Raw genomic sequence first — 18,716 nt, 5'->3', positions numbered from 1 at the left:
GCTCTCGAAAAAAAAAATTAATCTTTCTTCCTCTATTTTAATCCATGCTTAGATTTAATTATAAATTATGAGTTTTGGGATTAATTTTGATATTTGAATGTTGTAATTATATTAATAAATTTTCAGATTTAGTTTTTAATTAAAAAGCCCCAATTTTTGAAACCCTAGGTTCTTGATTTATGAAATTATGAAAGTATATGATGTATTAATGGTTAGATCTTCAATTTAAGTGCTTTAAGACCAAATTACAGCAAGTTTTAATTAGAAATAAAGTGCAGGAATTTTATGTAGAACCCTAAATATTATGTTTTTAAAGGAAATTTAAATTACCCATTAAGGGGGACTTAATTATGGTGTTTTAAATGTAATTTCAGTTTATTCTAATTAATTTATGAGGGGTTTTAAAATAGTATATATTGCTGGAAATTTGTTTAGAGTGGACTTTAATACTCTATTATAATTTTAATGTGTAGGAGACTTTGAAGTGAGCAATTTTTACTAGCCGTGGCGATTTTAAGATTATATTCAAGGTACGTTCGCGTACTTAGCATATTTTGATGATGTAGAATCATGCTAGGCTTAATTTCAATCAATTACAAGTAGTATCATGCTAAGGTTCATGTATTGATTTGTGAATTATTGGTGTTGGTGATTGAATTGTGAAGCATGAATTATTTGTGATGATCTATGGATTGGAAATTATATTTTGGCATGATTATATGGACTACATATTTATTTATGGCATGATAGAGAGCATGTTTAATTAAACTAATTGTTTAATTATGTTTAGAATATTGAAAAGGATTTTATTATAGTCCATATAATTTTTATTGATGCTTTAAGCATGAGGAAGGAGCTACATAAGTGTCTATGTACACAAGGAATAAATTGTATGTTGGTGCCTTTGTGCACTTAAGGTGTTTTTAACACCGAGGGATAAGATTTTTGGCGCTTTATGCGTTTAAGGTGTCTTTGACACTGAGGTAGAATTAAAAAGGGTCCAACATTAAATATTATGTGGTCACTAAATATTCAAGAATTAAATTGGTATGTTTGATTGATTGAATTATATTTGATGATTGAATTGTTATGCTTTGAGGGTCATCACCAAGTCTAATAATATGTAAATAATGTAAAGTGAAAGAGATTACGCACCAAAACTCTTGGAACGTATATACCTTGAGTATGAACAATGGGTGGAGTTATGGGGTTTTATATTTAACCATAACTTCTAATGGAGTACAGGACGCTGTACATTCCTTTTTATTTATTATTATGCGCAGGAATTCCGCCACCTTTGAGTGGTTTTGTCGCTGGCACGGTTAGCTCCCGTGTCAGTTAACCTCAATTTAATTGGGGGAGGTTTAGTAGGAAACCCGTTCGATGCGTAATCATCGCTAAATGAACTATTTAGTGTCTAGTTAAAGTGTCTTGTTGAATGTTGTGTGTGCTTGTAAACAGGTGCAATGAGGTAAGTATGTGTGGTGCTAGGAGTTGCATGTTAGTGTGTTTAATTACGCTTTTATACTCAGCTTTGCTGTTTGTGTGTGTTGTTTGTGTCTGGCTATGTCTTTATCTTGGCCCTACGATGATCCATTTTAATGGAGAGTAGTGGGGGCAAGTAGAGATACTTTTTTCAGGTATTGAGGCATGTTCATGATGGGGCATGAGTGAAGAGAGAATCATGCTAGTTTCCATTAAGATGTGTAGTAATTATGCTTTGGATGTTTTATTTTATTACTTGTTGGACTAACACAATTATTTGATTGTTCGGTTTTGAATAAGGGCCCTAAGTGGTTCCAAGTTGTAGTGGATTTTATTTAACTTTGGTTTTGTTGATTTACAACTTTACTTTCGTTAGTTTGGTTTTTAAATGGTGTTATTTATTTAGTTTTGGCTTTCAAGTCTTCCGCTGTGTATCTTTGATTGTTGCCTTAGCCGTTTTCACGGTGGCGGTAATGTCTTAGATATTCCTAAAACGTATTTTTTAAAAGGGGAAAGTGTATTTTAAAGGAAAGGAATTTCTAGGGTGTTACATGAATGCTTAACTCTTTGCTCGCACTTTGTCTCTCTTTGCTCGAACTTTCTCTCTTGCTCGAAATTTCTCTGCTGCTCACACTTTCTCTCTCTTGCTCGAACTTTCTCTCTCTTGCTTTACCAAAAGTGGAAAAGTGTCAGTCCAAAAAATCCAAAAGATTGCGCACGTAATGAAATTTTCGCCAAAATTTCATCTCCAACTTAAGTGGTGAAAATTCTATATTAACCCTGCTTGCTACCAATTGGACCCTCTCCACTTTTGATTAGTCCTCCCTCGTATAGAGTGATAGATTTATTTTTTTGATTGGTAAAGAAGAACCTGACTGAACCTCAACCCTCACACTTTTATAGTCCAGTATTAGCACTAGACACTTGAAAGTAGAAGGGGGTGTACATAAATCTCTACCTCCAAGCACCCTTTATGATCTAATCTAAGGTACGATAGCTACCAAGTGAGCTAACACTTTAGTACGGAGTAGTATAGACTATAGAGTAATAGATTGGAGGGCCAATCGAGGGTAAATAGACTGTTTGTATTAAAACACATACGTTACCCGGTAAAAAAACGGGCGTAGTTTAGCTCCAACAAGCGCCAAAATGACAAAAACCACCAAAATCAATCCTCTGAATCATTTGCTTTGCTGAGCTCCACTGAAATTTCAGCAAAGCTACTCCCATCCCATGCCATGGCTCTCCTAATCAACTCCATGAACACAACACCACTCTCTAATCTCAAATCACTCTCTTTCCTCAACTCCTTTCCTCTTAAATTATCTCTATCATCCCGAAAAACTTTTCCAATTCGCGTTTCACCAATCAATTTCGCAATTTTCCAGCAATTGAACAAGAAAGATGAAATCATAGACAACAACAATAATAATAATCCTAATCAGTCGGAAGATTCCTCGGTTACGCAACAAAAGAAGAGATTGTCGGAGCAATCGTCGTGGGAAACGAAGGATTCGAGGGGCAATGATTATCTTTATAGGCTTGGTGCTGAGGCTGATAATATGAACATTGCTGTGGGTGCTAAGTCGGGTGTAATTGATGATCTTTTCGCCGGCAATTTCCTCGGCCGAGACTGTAATGCTTCCTTCCCGCCTTTTTATTGTTGCATTTTGTATTTGCTGTTGAAAATCATGTGTTATTAGAATTGTATCATTTTCATTTACTTTCCGCCTCGTTTTTCAGTTCCATTTTGTAATTTTAGTATAGGAGATGCGCGGTGTTTTAGGAGAGGAAATACGAGTATATAGCAAGAAATATAAGAGACCCATGTGACGAGAAGAGAGATAAAAATAAAAAAATCATTGTCCAATTAAAGTAATGTCGCAATTATTTTGTACATTTGTATTAAAGAATACGTTGTGATTAAAAAAGAACAAAGAAAGGAGGGTGTACTTTAGAATTCAATCAATTACCTTAGTTTAGGATGTCTAGATTTGGTTGTCACTGTTCTAAAATAAGCATTGTTTACATTAAAGTGGTTAAAACAATGTTAAAATTAATTTGGGATGGAGTAGTATGAATTTACATATGGTGTAAATAGAAATATAGAATTGCATCATTTTATTATTTTTGAGCAACAATATCGATTTGTTTGGCAAACAATGCAAAATTCATATTGGACATGCTTCACACAGAACTGTATGATAAAGACTACAATTTTGCTGCACCTACATGGCTAAATGTCTACACAGATGAAATGATTAATGGGTCATTTCATTTATATTGGTATTTAATCGAATCATATGGTATGTTCATGGTACTCGTGGATCATGTGACGATTTTGCTTACATTTATCCACTGGAAAGATTCAACTTCTTAAAGATTTTTGTTTTTGTTTTGGCAATATGCAGCGGACATTGTATTTGACTATAGACAGAAGGTCACAAGGTCGTTTGAATACTTGCAAGGCGATTACTACATCGCTCCCTTATTTTTGGTTAGATTCTTTTCTATATCCATGATTCTTTCATTTTTATGATTGTTTACATGCTGTTTAAATGATGTTCTCATGATATACATGATTCTTAGTCTTGCTTTGATTTGAAAATGTTTAAGCTTGGATTATGAATGAGATTAATTGCCCGTATGATTGAAAACTTACTTGTAATGATTTCAAATACATGACAAAAAATCTTGTTAATTCCCTACTAAGGTTGGCTAGTTGTGGTAGGAGTGCAGGGCAGAGTAGTGTGTACATACTAACTCCTGCAGTCTTGTCAGCAATAGGATCTGTATCATGAGGTAACCCTAATCATCTAATTGTGAATGCTTGACGTGGTCTGTATGGTTCATTTTTTTTGGATTTTTGAACTGTTTGGTTTTGAAATGGATACTTTCCAAAATTAAAGACCACTAGCAGTCAAACCAAGATTAATCATTTTAATAGTCTTTCAACTTTTTTAGGGGTGCTTATGTTACACATTTAAACAACATTGGAGAAAGTATGGACTTATAATATTTGAAGTGCATTACTTGGGAGCTAGACATGAACGAGCTTATTGGTAGTAGATGGACTGTTATTAATCAGATGTGTTTGTGTCATATAGCTACTAAGAAATGTGGCTGAACTAGGAGTTTACTGTGGTCTAAAATCTAAAGATTGCCACTATTTTACAGCCAGCGTTTTAGGCTTTCTGTTTTGAATTCAAGTGCTACAAAATGGTTGAATTCAGATCATTTAGGCAGGAAGGTTTAAAATTACATGGATTTTAATTAGTTTGGCAGTATGTTAGACTTGATTTCATAGGTGCCTGTACTAAGGATACCGTATATGCTGCGTGCTTGGTTATTGTTGACTAAAAAACAGCTAGAAGACCAAGAATACTTGGGGTATCTATCTTAGGGGTGGCTTAGGTGTGCGTCTGTCCAATTTTGTTTTAAATTTTTTTATTTATCTTCTTGTAGTCTTTATTGAAAACATTAAAGTGGAAGAACATTCCTTGCATATATTACTCTGTTTTGTGAATGAAGCGACTCAAAGGATCCCTGTTATAAGGAGCTTGAATCCTCTAACAAGTAAAACCCCTTAGATTAGCTTCTTTAAAGTGAAGCCAAAAACAAAACTATCTTAACCCCTCCTAATACGAACCCAGGTGAGTGAAGCTTAGGAATTTGTAAATAAACTTATTGTTTTCTTTCACCAATCGGTGTTAGAGGAGCTTTGCTCATTGTGTTTTTGATACATCATGTGAAACTTCGGGTACTTTACGATTGCATTTTGTACATTGAATTGTGTACCATCACCGTGAGGAAATTCAGTATAATAGCAGAATCAGTTTTAGAGGAGTGGAAGTTCAGTTTTTGCAATGAGCCAACTACTCTTCTCACACTAGATGGTGTAAAAGAGCCACTGGGAGAACAAAAAGGATCTGATTGAAGTACACAGATAGGCACACACGCATTCAACAGCCTATACTATGCTTTCAACCTGTGAATTTTACATTTTTGCATCACTTTTTCAATGAATTTAAATGAGCAGTGCAAGCCCAAAGAAGTGTTTCCAGTTTACTGCTAGGAGAATGCTTTGGCATGAACTTTTTTTCTTGCAATAGATGTAATTTTAGTAAATTTATATGAGTCTTTGTGGCAAAATTAAGTTTATATACTTTTTATTGAATGGTTGATTAAGGTAATTGATGTAATATTGTAATTTGGCTGGAAAGAAGTGTTACCAACTTGAAATGAGCTGCTGACTCTCTGAGTTATGTTCATATCTGCTGTCTGAGGATTTTGCTAATTCTTATGTTCAACTTGCTGCACATCATAAATCCATGCTTATATTGTTGGTGTTGTCTGTAACTATGAGCAGATTCTCAAGTTTGTGTTTTTTTCTCTCCTGTATCTATTCACGTGACCCCTTTTCTGTCTATTTTGATATTCTAACAAAAGTAACCCACTGTAGTTTCTTCTCTTTTCTAATGTAACAGGATAAAGTTGGTAAGTTGCCCAGAACAATCCAACGATAGCATATTTTCAGATGATTTCTTCATTCATGTTTGTGACAGGGTAATCTGTATCTGAAGCAAATTTTTTCCTTTGTTATTGTTCTATCTTACTCTGCACCATGCTTGACTTTTCCGATATTATCTGCCTTTTTGAGCACGCAATAGGGATAACAATGTGATAATTTTTTATGTATGATTGTCATCTTCTTTATAAAATTCCCTGAAAAGTTAGCATATTAGATGTATACATCTGTAAAACAGTAAGCCTTTTGGAGCATGCAATAGGGATAACAACATGATAATTAGTCTAAAATATTTGCTGCAGGACTGCTAGCCTATCTGAATCACCTGATACATATCTGCAACTAGACGTGCATCAAATCTGCTGATGAATTTCCTTCTTGTCAAATTTGCTCCAATTGTGAGCAGAAAGCCAGAAACTGTGGTTTGTAAATCATGAACTACAAACCATGCCACCACTGGATAAGGTGCTTTCCCAAGGCCATTGTTTCTTACACAACCTCAGTTCAATTCTCCAACTGACTTTCAGAAATAACAACCTATATTTTTGATAAGTATGCTCAGTGGCAGATCTAGGATTAACCAATCAATACAACAGTAAACAATGATAAAGCATAAAAGTATACTTTAGTAACACACTAACACTCATTACTCATTAGTTGTAATGTTATGGAGGGCTTGTCAGAAAATACAACATTATAAAGGCAAGATTAGTGCCATTAGTTTGAAATTTAGGTCATCTACAACCATTGACTCAATGAAAAAGAGGAGCAATACTTGAACATAAATATTTGATACAGTAAATAATAAATAACGTATGAAAAGATGAATGAAAATGGGAATAGCATTTTTTTTTTTTGCACAAATGCTTCTAAGGTGAACTGATACCCTGACCAATGCAAAAACAAAGTACAAGTCTAACTGCCACTAGGAAAACTATATTTATTTGTGATTTACATGCAGATTGTTTACTATATGCAAAGTGTAGGTTAGCCTTAAAAAAAAAAAAAAAAAAAAAAAAAAAAGAAAAAAAAAAAAAAAAAAAAACCAAACAACTACTTTTTTTTTCTTTCTTTTTTTCTGGTGGTGGCATCCCTGGTTACTGCGTAGATCTGCCAGTGAGTATGATTTGTACTGTACTTATGGGTATATTTGAAAAAGGGATGGGAAATAAGAGGGAGGAAGACAAAAGTGGTAGTCACTACTTGTGCAACGGTGTTTAAAATAAATATCTATTTAAATAAGGAGAGTTTCACCTGTACATTCAATTTGATATACTGCTGTTTCGTTTTGGGTCTGCTCTTTTGCCTTCCAGAAATTATAAATTTTCTCTAGTATTAACAGTAAACTTCGTTAACCTATATATTTCTTAAGCGGCATGTTTTAACGTGTCTTTAGCTGTTTGTATATTTGCTTTGCTAGGACCAGATTATCTATTTATGTTTGTGAAATTGTGAATTTCCAATATCTTTTCAAAGTCCTCCTATAGTAGACTAAGATGGAATCTTGTATGTTATCCTTTTGGTTAAGCGAAGTGTCCAAGAGAAACTAGATTACAAAAACAATGCATCTCATTTCTTGCACACCATCTTTCTAATGCTCAACTTAATTAAAATAAACTCGCACTTGGAGTTTTCAATTAATTAGTAATTGCTCTACCATAAATTCCTTTCATGGCTGATCTTGTCTTTGAATTATATAATGATGTTATCTACTTTTTGTTCTGTTTATGCAGTTTGCCACATTGTAAAGAACTTCATTGCTCATCATCTGAATGCTAAAGTTCCTCTAATCCTAGGTAAAAATCTCTTGCTATTTCACTTTTCATTGGACAATGAAAAAGAAAAGAGAAAACTTAGTGAAAGTGTATTTGATTCTCTTTTAACGGTGACTGGAGTGAATTATGTGGTCCTATTGGCAGATTTCCCTACACAGTGAAATAGTGGATAGTACTGCACTAATATTTAGCTGGATTCTTACAGAGCCTAATTTTATAAAAAAAATAACGGAATTAATCAGATGTCCTGGCTACTGATCTATGGAAGTTTGTACTTTGTAGTTTGTACAATTCTTAGTGTGTCAGTGGAATATCATAAGAGAAATAGTTAGCTTGTAGGAGCTCAACTCCTACAAAAATACAGCAAGACCTTACTTTTTGGACTTCAGTGGTCTTTTCAATCTGAGGGTTTATTATGGAATTATCTGAATTCTGTAATGGTTTGAGTCACAAGGTTCTGGGTTAGATGTAACATCGAGCTTAAGCTATTTATCAATTTATGTTTTTCCATTGTCTTGCAATGTTCTTGAAGAAACATGGTTCTTACATTTATTTACTACGCAAATGGTAGAAAGGCCTCATAATTTCTTTATTTTATTAGAGAAATCAATGCATCTACACTGAATGATTTTGCTTTTTTCATCTTTATGTTTCATTAAAAAATGAGGTTGGCTTATAACTTACACTAAATTTTGTTGGGTTTTGATGTAAAGATATGGTTTTGCAGAAAAATACTGATATTCACATGTTAATCATAAATACTACCTCTGTTTTCCCAAGTCTTACTCACTTTCCGTTTTCATCCGTTTTTCTAAGTTCTTCTCAATTTTAGTTTATCCCTTTTATGACAACTTTTTATTCATTTTTTATCATCCACAATCTCACTTTGTGGGCCCAATTTTATTTAATAAATCTTTTATTCTTTATCTATCTCCTCTTTAATACAAAAATACCCACATATATGGTCCCATTTTTACTATTTCTTGGTTTGCATAGCTGAGACTCAGCAAAATGGAGGTAGTATTAATTAAAATTTTGTAGCATGTTCTTCCTCACCAATCCCTCTATTGATATCCACACTACAATGATTGAATCACTGATCTAATCTCCCTCTCACCCTTACGGCTAGGTGTTTAAGTTCAGCATTCTTGCTTTGATCGGCAAATGAAAACATACGTATATTTTGACATCTTATGCATTGGCCATTATAATCAACTAGCCTTGGTTAGATTCAAATCTAGCAAGCCCCTTAGGGAAACCATGCACAAAGGCACAAAACCATGCACGGTTCCAAGCCCATGCATGTGCACATTTCCCTAAGCCCTTGGTTAGACTTGTGACTGTTGGGCTTTGAGTCTTACAATCCACTGCTTGATTCATTCTATGCTATTGTGTGTGACCCAATAGGTTCAGTTTTTACTTATTTAATTAACTTATTGAAGAGGTTTCCAGCCTTTGTTTTTATTTATTATATAAAAAAATTTAATACATAAATTTAAATATAATGTCACTTATTGGACAGGAATTTGGGGAGGAAAAGGTCAAGGGAAGACATTCCAAACTGAGCTTATTTTCCGGGCTTTGGAAGTCGAGCCAGTTATAATATCTGCTGGAGAACTGGAATCTGAAAAAGCTGGTATGAAAAATGACCTTTATTTGTATTATCTTCACACAGTTATGTAACAAAATGTATCTTTTGTGATAATTATTTTTGATGGTTTTTTTTTTTTTTTTTTTTTTTTTTTTAATTTTTAATTTTTTTTATGATGTTTATGTTTAAGAAGTGTGTTTTTTTATGTGGAAAACCCTTATCCTGAACATGTTAGAACTTATACGAACTTCTTCCTTTTTTCTGGAAGTATTTGAACTTGCTATAATTGTTAAATGAACTTGGAAGCCCTTATTTTTACTAACATATTTGGACTTAATGAACGTACTCAAATTTATCTAAACTTATTTTTCCTACCATTTATATTTTTGAAGGTCAAAGAACAAGGCCTTAGTTTTTATCTTTATCATGAGCTGTGTATTTGTCTCTGAATTTTGATTGTTCCATTTCTTTGGCTGCTTCTTGCCTCTCATATTCACTCACTCAAATGCATGGACAGTGCAAATTTGAGCCAGTAAATTTGTCAATCAATGATGCTTACATTTGATTCTTAGAATCCATCCTTTTAGGCTCACTATTACTGACCTATTATACCCTCTTATAAGTCAATTTGTTAGCAAGCATTTGCGTTTTAATTGTTAATTTATAAGAGCATTTTTATCCTCTATGAGGTTAAAAAAATATATAATCAACAAATCATTTGCAAATTTTATTGTCTTTAGCATTTATCAAGGGGGGTCAGTAGTAAAAATTAATATAACTTTACAAAAGACACATGTGGCTGTGCATGGCCCATCATTATTTTCCATACATTAATATCCAATGTCTTCATTACCTCGAAGGCCTTCATTCCGCATAATAGTTATGCCTCCCTTGATCACTAAATACATTTAAGAATGTTGTAGTCTTCTAAGGTGTGCCTACTGTAGGACACCCTGAATGAGTGCTTTAAGGAAGCTCCAAAATTAAACTATTTAACATAAAAATATAGACACACACATATACAAACATTTTTACACAATTAGAATCCACAGCCCTAATGCAAGTCTGTTCAGCTGTTTTTGTAACACTGTGCAAGCTTCTTTGTGTGACCGTATGCTCTTTATCATATGATTATGTATTTATAAATTTTCAGAAAGTTTAAAAAATTTCAAAATGTAGGAAAATTTAGAAAAGTTGTAGTATCTCTAGGTTTCAAAAGAAAAAAATCAGAAAAATTACAAACAAAAATCACATATAAGCTCTGATAATTTTTCTTTTTTATTATCATTTTTTATAAAGAAGTAATGAAATGTTATAAATTATAAAAGGAAAGTTTACATGTGGATAGTAATTTAGTTTAAGAGAAATGATCTAAGTCCTTGAAGAAGCTGAGTACCTCTGCAGATTTGAGAAGGTTCTCCTTAGTTGTGGGCTAACACTGGTATTTACTGAGGATATATTGTCAGTCTCTGCATTGTCACAATATCTCCCCCCCCCCCCCCCCCCCTTCCCAAATTTTCCCCTTATGCACTTCATTTTGTCACTTATCAAAGAGAGATAGAGGTCAAGCTATTTTTCAAAAGAAATAGTAACAACTTTAATGTACTCCCTCCGTTCCTAAATCTTTTTTACGTTTCCATTTAGGGTGTTTCTTTTTATTCTTTATATTTAGTATTTTTCCTATTTTAGTCATAAATTTTGGACAAAATTACCCTTGTTTTACAATTATAATACTCAAAAGCCCTTACTTTTCCATGTGCTATTGTACTTTTGTACTATTTTAATAGTTTTTCAACACTTATTATTACTTTCTCTCTCCTCTCTCCTCTAATTTCTTCACCCCACATGCTCAACATTGTATTTTTCAATAAAATTGTACTTCCAATCATTGAAATATTCCAACATACCTCTACTTTACACAATTTCTTAATAACCGATTAACTGCGCATAATTCCAAATGTAAAAAACATAAGGGAACGGAGGGAGTAACAGATAGCGCTGTGTTGTACTGTTGTGTGCTGCTTACTGTCTGATTTCCATGATAGGTGAACCTGGTAAATTAATACGGGAGCGATACAGAACAGCCTCTCAAGTGGTGCAGAACCAAGTTAGAAGCTTTTCCTCTATCTCTAATAATTTATGTATGTGGGTTTGGTTTATTTATTTTTATTTAACTTTTTATATTTAGGTCACATAGCTCTGCTTTTCTGGGACAGGTGAGTTTGTATAAGTAAAAAGTTAATACATAGGAACAAAATGATATTTATTTTTATTTAACTTTTTATATTTAGGTCACATAGCTCTGCTTTTATGGGACGGTGAGTTTGTATAAGTAAAAAGTTAATACATAGGAACAAAATGATCATCAGCATATTATTTTGTGAATTAGAGTAGAGTTGATAGCTGATGCAATTCCTATCTACATCAGTATTTGCCAAGGATGCAGGGTGACAATTACTAATTTGCATTTTCATGTTTCTCATTGTTAGGTCAATAGACATTTTCCTTTGACTCTATATGGGTATTTATTCTTTCCTTCTTGAATCTAAGTGACTTGTCTAAAGGCCCATATGTTTTTCTTCCATTTCTCACGGTGCACATAAACTTATAGTGTAACACTTTAATTGTAAGACACCCAGCCAGGCCTCATTTTATAATGCAATCTTGTTGTCCTTGACTTGTACAGGGAAAATTGAGCTGTTTGTTGGTCAATGATATTGATGCTGGCATTGGTAGATTTGGTGAGCTTTAATTTTCACATAAAACATACTGCTACGAATTAGATGGTTAGATAATACAAGTACATTGACAACAGAACTCTTATATTTCCCCTTTTGTAGGAGATACTCAAGTGACAGTTAACAATCAAATTGTTTCTGGAACTCTGATGAACTTGGCTGATAATCCCACCAGAGTTAGCACTGGACAGAAATGGCGTGAATCAGATGTTACTCATAGAATTCCTATTATTGTCACAGGAAATGACTTTTCAACAATTTACGCTCCACTAATCCGAGATGGGAGGATGGAGAAGTTCTACTGGTATGTATTTGCCCATCAGCTTTAATAGCTATAACAAAGAACAGCTACTTTTAGTCAGACTATATGGCAGTGATCCTTGCATTATGTCACCACTATCTATTTTTGTGTTCACTGAAGTTCATAGGACCTTATTAAAAAAAATTCTGTAAGGTTGGAAGGTTCAGGAAGCCAATGCAAACTAATCTATATAGTTCTTTTTCAATCCTGAAGACTGTTGTTTTGGGCCTTTTGGCATCTGAAATGTAGTTTTGTAATTTATTAGATTTTTCTTAAATTGGGGACTCAACACTTTGTTTAATTATTGTTTTTATTTTCCTATGTTTTATTTTCAATTGTTTACAATACAAATAAGTGTTTGGGGTATCTGAATCATCATCACATGTGCTACTCATCTTAACTCTCCAAACTGACAACAAAACCTGGACGCCAGTAATTCTAAATTCAAACATTTGAGTTTAGCTATTACTTAATTCAAAGCTGAGAAATCATAATGGTATAAGATGAGCCCTTTATCCACTGGGTTTTTATGTTATGCACGATTGCATGCATGAGAATGAAATGCGGAACTTGAGCATGTCAAGTAGCTGAAATAGCTATCTTACATGGAGTGAAGGTGTGAATCATATACTATTCTATGTGTTTTCTTTTGTTAAAAGTGCCTAATTATTTACTAGATACTAAGGTGTCTCAGATGGGCACTCTGCACTTATTTGCAGAGTCTGAGTAGGACAGTCGCCTAGCTATCTCTATAATTTCCGAACTTTATATTGTTTCTGTTATGAAGTACTGCATCACTACTGTAACTTTGTTTATTTATTTACGTTTGGTCATATCAGGCAGCCAAATCATGAAGATATTGTTAACATTGTTCATCAGATGTATGAAAAAGATGGAATATCCAAAGATGAGGTTATCAGCATTGTGAACACATTTCCTAATCAAGGTAATATTGTACGCATTTCTTCAGAATAAATAGTTATCTTTACTTATGTGTCAACAGAGGATCCTGATGCACTGAAATTGAAATAAAGATAGACTTAGAATCCAAGAGTATTACCCTCTTGATAAAATCAAGTTGATTCTATTTGCTCATTTCTCAAACACAATTTAAGATGGTGTGGGGCTACAAGAAGGGTCCTTATGTAATTAAAGATTTAAAGCCTTTCCATTGCTAGGTTAAGAAAATGATTGATGATAAGTCTCTGAATATATTTTGTGTAGTAATGGAATCATGAATATATTTTATTGTTCTCCGATGACTTTTTAAAATTCCAAAATTTCCTTTCTGATTGAACTTTGAGGGCTTTTTTGGGCTTTATGGATTTCAATTTTTTTTGGAGGCAATCCTCATAGGGCTCGTACCATTTGCTTTTTGGGATTTGGTACTAGGTTTTCAATACAGATCTCTTAGGGAACTGGTATTTGAGATATGTAGCATGTAACCTTTATAGTGTGTGGATATATGCTGAAGACTCTAGAACTTGGCATTAACTGAACTCACCTCATATTGTCTAATTGAATCTTGACATGGCTGAATGCCCATTTGCAATATTTTCCGCAAATTTTTTTGATTTAATTCAGATAATGTTTGTTTGTTTGTTTTTTTTTTTTTTTTTTTTTTTTTTCTTTTTTTTTTTTTTTGATTAAAAACTTTATTTCTTAAAAGGAATTAATCCTTTCCCTCTCAATGAAAAGTTTGAGGAAATTTTTTTTTTTTCTAACCATCATTTATGTCTTCATTTAGAGTATGTTCTTTTAGTTAGAGTAGTTATTAAACATTTTACTAACAAACGCTGTGCCCCTTTCTAAACATGCAGCCTTAGATTTCTATGGAGCATTGAGATCCCGTACATACGACCGATCTCTTCTTAAGGTATACTCTTCTTTGCTTGGATCTATCAATTTGCATGCAAGTGCTGTATTTACTTCTTTCTTGCAAGATGTCTACAGTTAAAAATTAAGCTCTTTCTGCAGAATAAAAAGTAAAATGAATAAAAAGAAATTAAAGCCTTATGTTTGTTATGTCTATGCTAATTACTATTACAAACTCATCACCATGCTGGAGTCGCAATCAACAATGATGCACTAAATTTATTTCATTTTGTATAAGAAAAGAAATAGCTATGATAATGCTTAGTTCAGAGGTTGCTGAGCTTAAACTAAGAAATTTTGCAAAATGTCTGGGTCACTATGCAGCTTTTGTTTATAAGCCGCTTTTCACATCAGCAGAAAGTTAATAACCTAAATTTTATTAAGTGATGCATGCTTGGAGCTTTAATAATAATTAATAATCTCTATTTCATTAAGAAGCTTTGTTTTACTACCCCTTTTCACACCAGCAGAAGGGTAGTAACCTATGTTGTACAAAGTCATGGAACATGATTAGTAAACGACTGATCAGGTGCTCTTCCTGTACCAGTGATTGTGATTATATCATCTGACCAAAAGAATTATTTATTCATGTTATCCAGTATTAGAATTTTTGCAACCAGTAGGAATCAGGCTAGTTATACATTTATGTTAAAGGGCTTCATTCATTGTCCAGCTTATGGTACTGTAAAATAATTTTTTCCAATACTGAAGTCTACCTTCTTGCTTTTTTTATCTGATTGCAAACTAATTGTTAATTCCTTATCTTCTTCTAGTGGGTTGATGAATGCGGAGGTGTTGAGAATCTAGGAACCACACTTTTTAAACAAAGGAGAGGTGATAAACTTCCAGTTTTTGTGCCACCTGAGGTAGCATCAATTGCCAAACTTTAGTTTGAAGTTTTAACAAGCAATTCACTACTAATTCTGTTTGTTTTGAGTATATATTGTCTGAATCTTAGCTGTCTTTAGTAATTCTTGTGGTTTGACACTTGAATTGCAATTACTAATCAAATAGGCCTTGTTTCCGCACTAAAGACACACAATGGTTAACATGGACAAGGCTTTGTTACACACAGTCCCACATACACGCACACGCACATGCACATGCACCACACGATTTATTACTGGCCAATTGTTGAGAATGCTGACATTTAGGTCTTCTTAGGGCTTATTCTGACTGAGCTGAGTTGAGCTGAACTGAATATTTTATGAGAGAATGAAATTAAGAACTGGACTGAACTGAAAATAATCTGAAGAGAACAGGCCATTAGTACAATCACTAGTGAAAGGGGAAGGGAGAACAGATAGACCTAAATATTAACAAAAATGTTTGCATTTAGTTGGAAAAAAAAAAAATTGCCAGAGAAATAGGTCTATCTATCTGCTCTCCTTTCCCCTTTTGCCCGTGAATAAATTAAGACCACCTAAAAGTCAGAATGAAAGATAGGTCTAGCTGTTCTTCCTTATCCGTTTTCCATTGAATAGGTCTAGGCCATCCAATCATTTGTATGGAGCTAAAAGAGCAAAAAGGACCATAACAAAATACCGGTCTATACTGGAACCATTATATCAGATTGAGGAAGATAAGAATTAGAGATTGATAAAAAAAAAAAAAAAAAAAAGGCATCAAATAAAGTTCTATCATCAGCTATGGGGGTCGAATCTCAAAGAAATTTTGGATAATGTTTTCTCCCCAGAAATTTTCTTGTCATTCCTGATTGATGAGTAAAAAAAATAAAATTGGGTCAAAAGAAAATGCTACTTTAGAGTTTTATCAAAAATTTGCTTGCTTTGGTGGGGATTTGGTATTTGACAAAACAAAAGAACAAAAAAAAAAAAAAAAAAAAAAAAGAAGAAGAAGAAGAAGGATTGGTTGACGAAATATGAACCAGTGACTGAACCTATATATACCTGAAACCAATATGTTTTTGTTACCGCGGGATATCGTGGAAGCTGCAGATCATTTGATTGGAATGAAATTAGGAATGGGTACTTCTGATGATATGAATAATTTGAAACATACAGTATAAACGAATTATAACATTCAACCCAGAGGCACACATGAAACACATAGGTTTGCAGTCCACACTCCAACTGATGAGCTTATGTTATTTTGATATTGCTAACTTCAGAATTTATTCAAATTGTTTCAATAGCATTTACATATTGTATGTGTTAATCATACTACATATCTTTATTGTATCTCTGATTCGAAGCACTAACTCCAGTCTTTCTGTGTAGCAAAATGTTGAGGCTCTTCTCGAATCAGGCTACTCTCTTGTGAAAGAACAGCAGTTCGTCATGCAAAACAAACTTTCTAAGGAGTATATGAAAAATATTGATGAATAGAATCTTAGGTGATTACTATTACCATTGCTCTCAAAACCTTTCTAGTATATATTCCTTGGTACATATCTTAATTTTAGTTAATTCTTAAAAATGTTGTATTACTCAATGTTGAATGGATATTGTAAAATTTCAAACCCATTTCTTTATATATATATATATATTTTTAAAAAAAAAATAAAGAAAAAAAGAAACAGTGTATGTATATGGCCCACAATTCATCATCTACGTCTTCATTCATGTTTTTAAGGCTTCAAAATTTTTTGAAATTTTCGACTAAAGAAACATGGTATGAGAAACAAATTGATGGTGGATTGGATTAGCAGAAATCTCTTGAATGTAAATTATACATTGGTTTTTTTTCTTCTCTTTTTTTTTTCCTTGATGAAATCTATTTTTGTTCCTTGAATCTATTCTAAAGACCCTACATTTGTTGTCACCTTAAATTTACATCATTAACGAAATACTATACTTTCTCCTCCCCAAGAACTGCTGAAATTGGCTATGTCAGTGATATTATTGAACATGCTACAAGCCTGCAAGAGAGTGGAATGTTGACAGCATAATGATTAATTTTAATGAAGATGATGCTTTAGCATTCTAGCTATACCTATCAGTCCACGTTCCATCCCGGACATTATTATTCGGGCCTTCTCCATAAATGGGAATTACTCGGTTTCTAAGACACTATCTATATAAGACACCTTCAACGGTTTCTCAAAATATATATATACTTCGTATTATATATATATATATATATATATATATATATATATACTACAAATAATATATTACAAGCACATAGTACAATAAACTATTACAATTGTTCACGACGAGTTTTCATATTTTGATATCGATCTATAATGTGATCTATTTTAACATTGGAAAACAAATCACTTTCTGGAAAAGTAATCAAACAATCATTCAACATTTGATCTCCCATGCTATTACGCAATTTATCTTTCACGATCGTCATTCCAGAAAATACTCTTTCAACACTTGCTGTTGCAACGGGGAGAACCAACACCAAAAAAAGTCAATAACCAACTAATCAAGACAATAACGTACCAATTTTATCAAATAAGTCAAATAAGTTTAATTTTAATTCAAGTATTCAACATTTCAACACCACAGTGAACATATATTGAACAATCAGTCAAAGACCACTATGAAATTATAAAAGACTGAAATTATAATTAATTAAGTAATTAACACAATGATGAAAAACAAATCAACAATTCAGTTCAATTTAATCAATCAAATGACTGAAATTATACATTATTAAAATTAAAAGTAAATAACAAATTAATCAAGACATACCTTGCTGAGTTGCTTCCGGCGTCGCTGCGTCGTCAATCAGAATGTGAGAGAGGGAGAGTTAGGGTTGCGGGCTTCACTGTTTGTGAGGTGTGAGTTTGGTTTGTTTGCTCTGCTTCCTTTCACGGGTTTTCCCATTCTTTTCCTTTTAAGAAAAAAATATCCCCTCGTGAGTTTTTTGCACCAGGAGGCACACAAGTAGGTCCGCCCCTGGGTATCATCATCCATCCACATAGTGTGAAAATTGGTTTTTTTTTGTCTCTATCAAGTCAGATTGACCAAATACAACAAATCAGCTATGATATCACACTATTGAAAGAATTTCGTAGTATCTTGTAACATATTTTCATAACATAACCAAGGTTCTAAGGGGTATCATCATCCATCCATATAGTTCACGTATTTTGTTAAAATAAGTTTAATATAATTTAATTTATGTTGATTTAAACCACTTATAAAGTGTTTCTCCAATGCTATGAATTTTAAAGAATAATATGCATTTTAGTGTGAAAGAGGTCAAACCTGATGGAAAGAAAAAGTGATACCGGAGTTCATCGTTTTTTCTATTGACATGATGACATTTCATTTTCTACTACACTAAATTTATTTTTATTTTAAATTTCGGGGACGAAACTTAGTTTTTTAAAGAGGGTAGATTGTAATACCCGAATATTTTATGATTTTAAATAATATACTTTATAAAAAGACTGTTATTTTTTTATTTATTGAATAACTTTCTTAATCTCATATTTTTATTTTAG

At 32.9% G+C, this 18,716-nt stretch overlaps 1 protein-coding gene across 1 annotated transcript; it reads left to right on the top strand.

Moving 5' to 3' along the window:
- Nucleotides 1-2,626: 2,626 nt before the first annotated feature.
- On the top strand, nt 2,627-16,830 carry LOC145615240 (ribulose bisphosphate carboxylase/oxygenase activase, chloroplastic-like). The gene is made up of 12 exons (XM_081670306.1): nt 2,627-3,120; nt 3,897-3,982; nt 5,973-5,982; nt 7,747-7,809; nt 9,311-9,424; nt 11,425-11,486; nt 12,066-12,120; nt 12,220-12,421; nt 13,258-13,364; nt 14,239-14,294; nt 15,067-15,159; nt 16,534-16,830. Exons 1-12 carry the CDS (start codon nt 2,724-2,726, stop codon nt 16,639-16,641), a joined length of 1,353 nt encoding a protein of 450 aa, XP_081526432.1. The 5' UTR covers nt 2,627-2,723; the 3' UTR covers nt 16,642-16,830.
- Nucleotides 16,831-18,716: the final 1,886 nt, after the last annotated feature.

Source organism: Chenopodium album, chromosome 25 (assembly GCF_948465745.1).
Source record: "Chenopodium album chromosome 25, dcCheAlbu1.1, whole genome shotgun sequence".
NCBI classification, from domain to species: domain Eukaryota; kingdom Viridiplantae; phylum Streptophyta; class Magnoliopsida; order Caryophyllales; family Amaranthaceae; genus Chenopodium; species Chenopodium album.
This window is presented reverse-complemented; position numbering and strand designations above follow the sequence as displayed.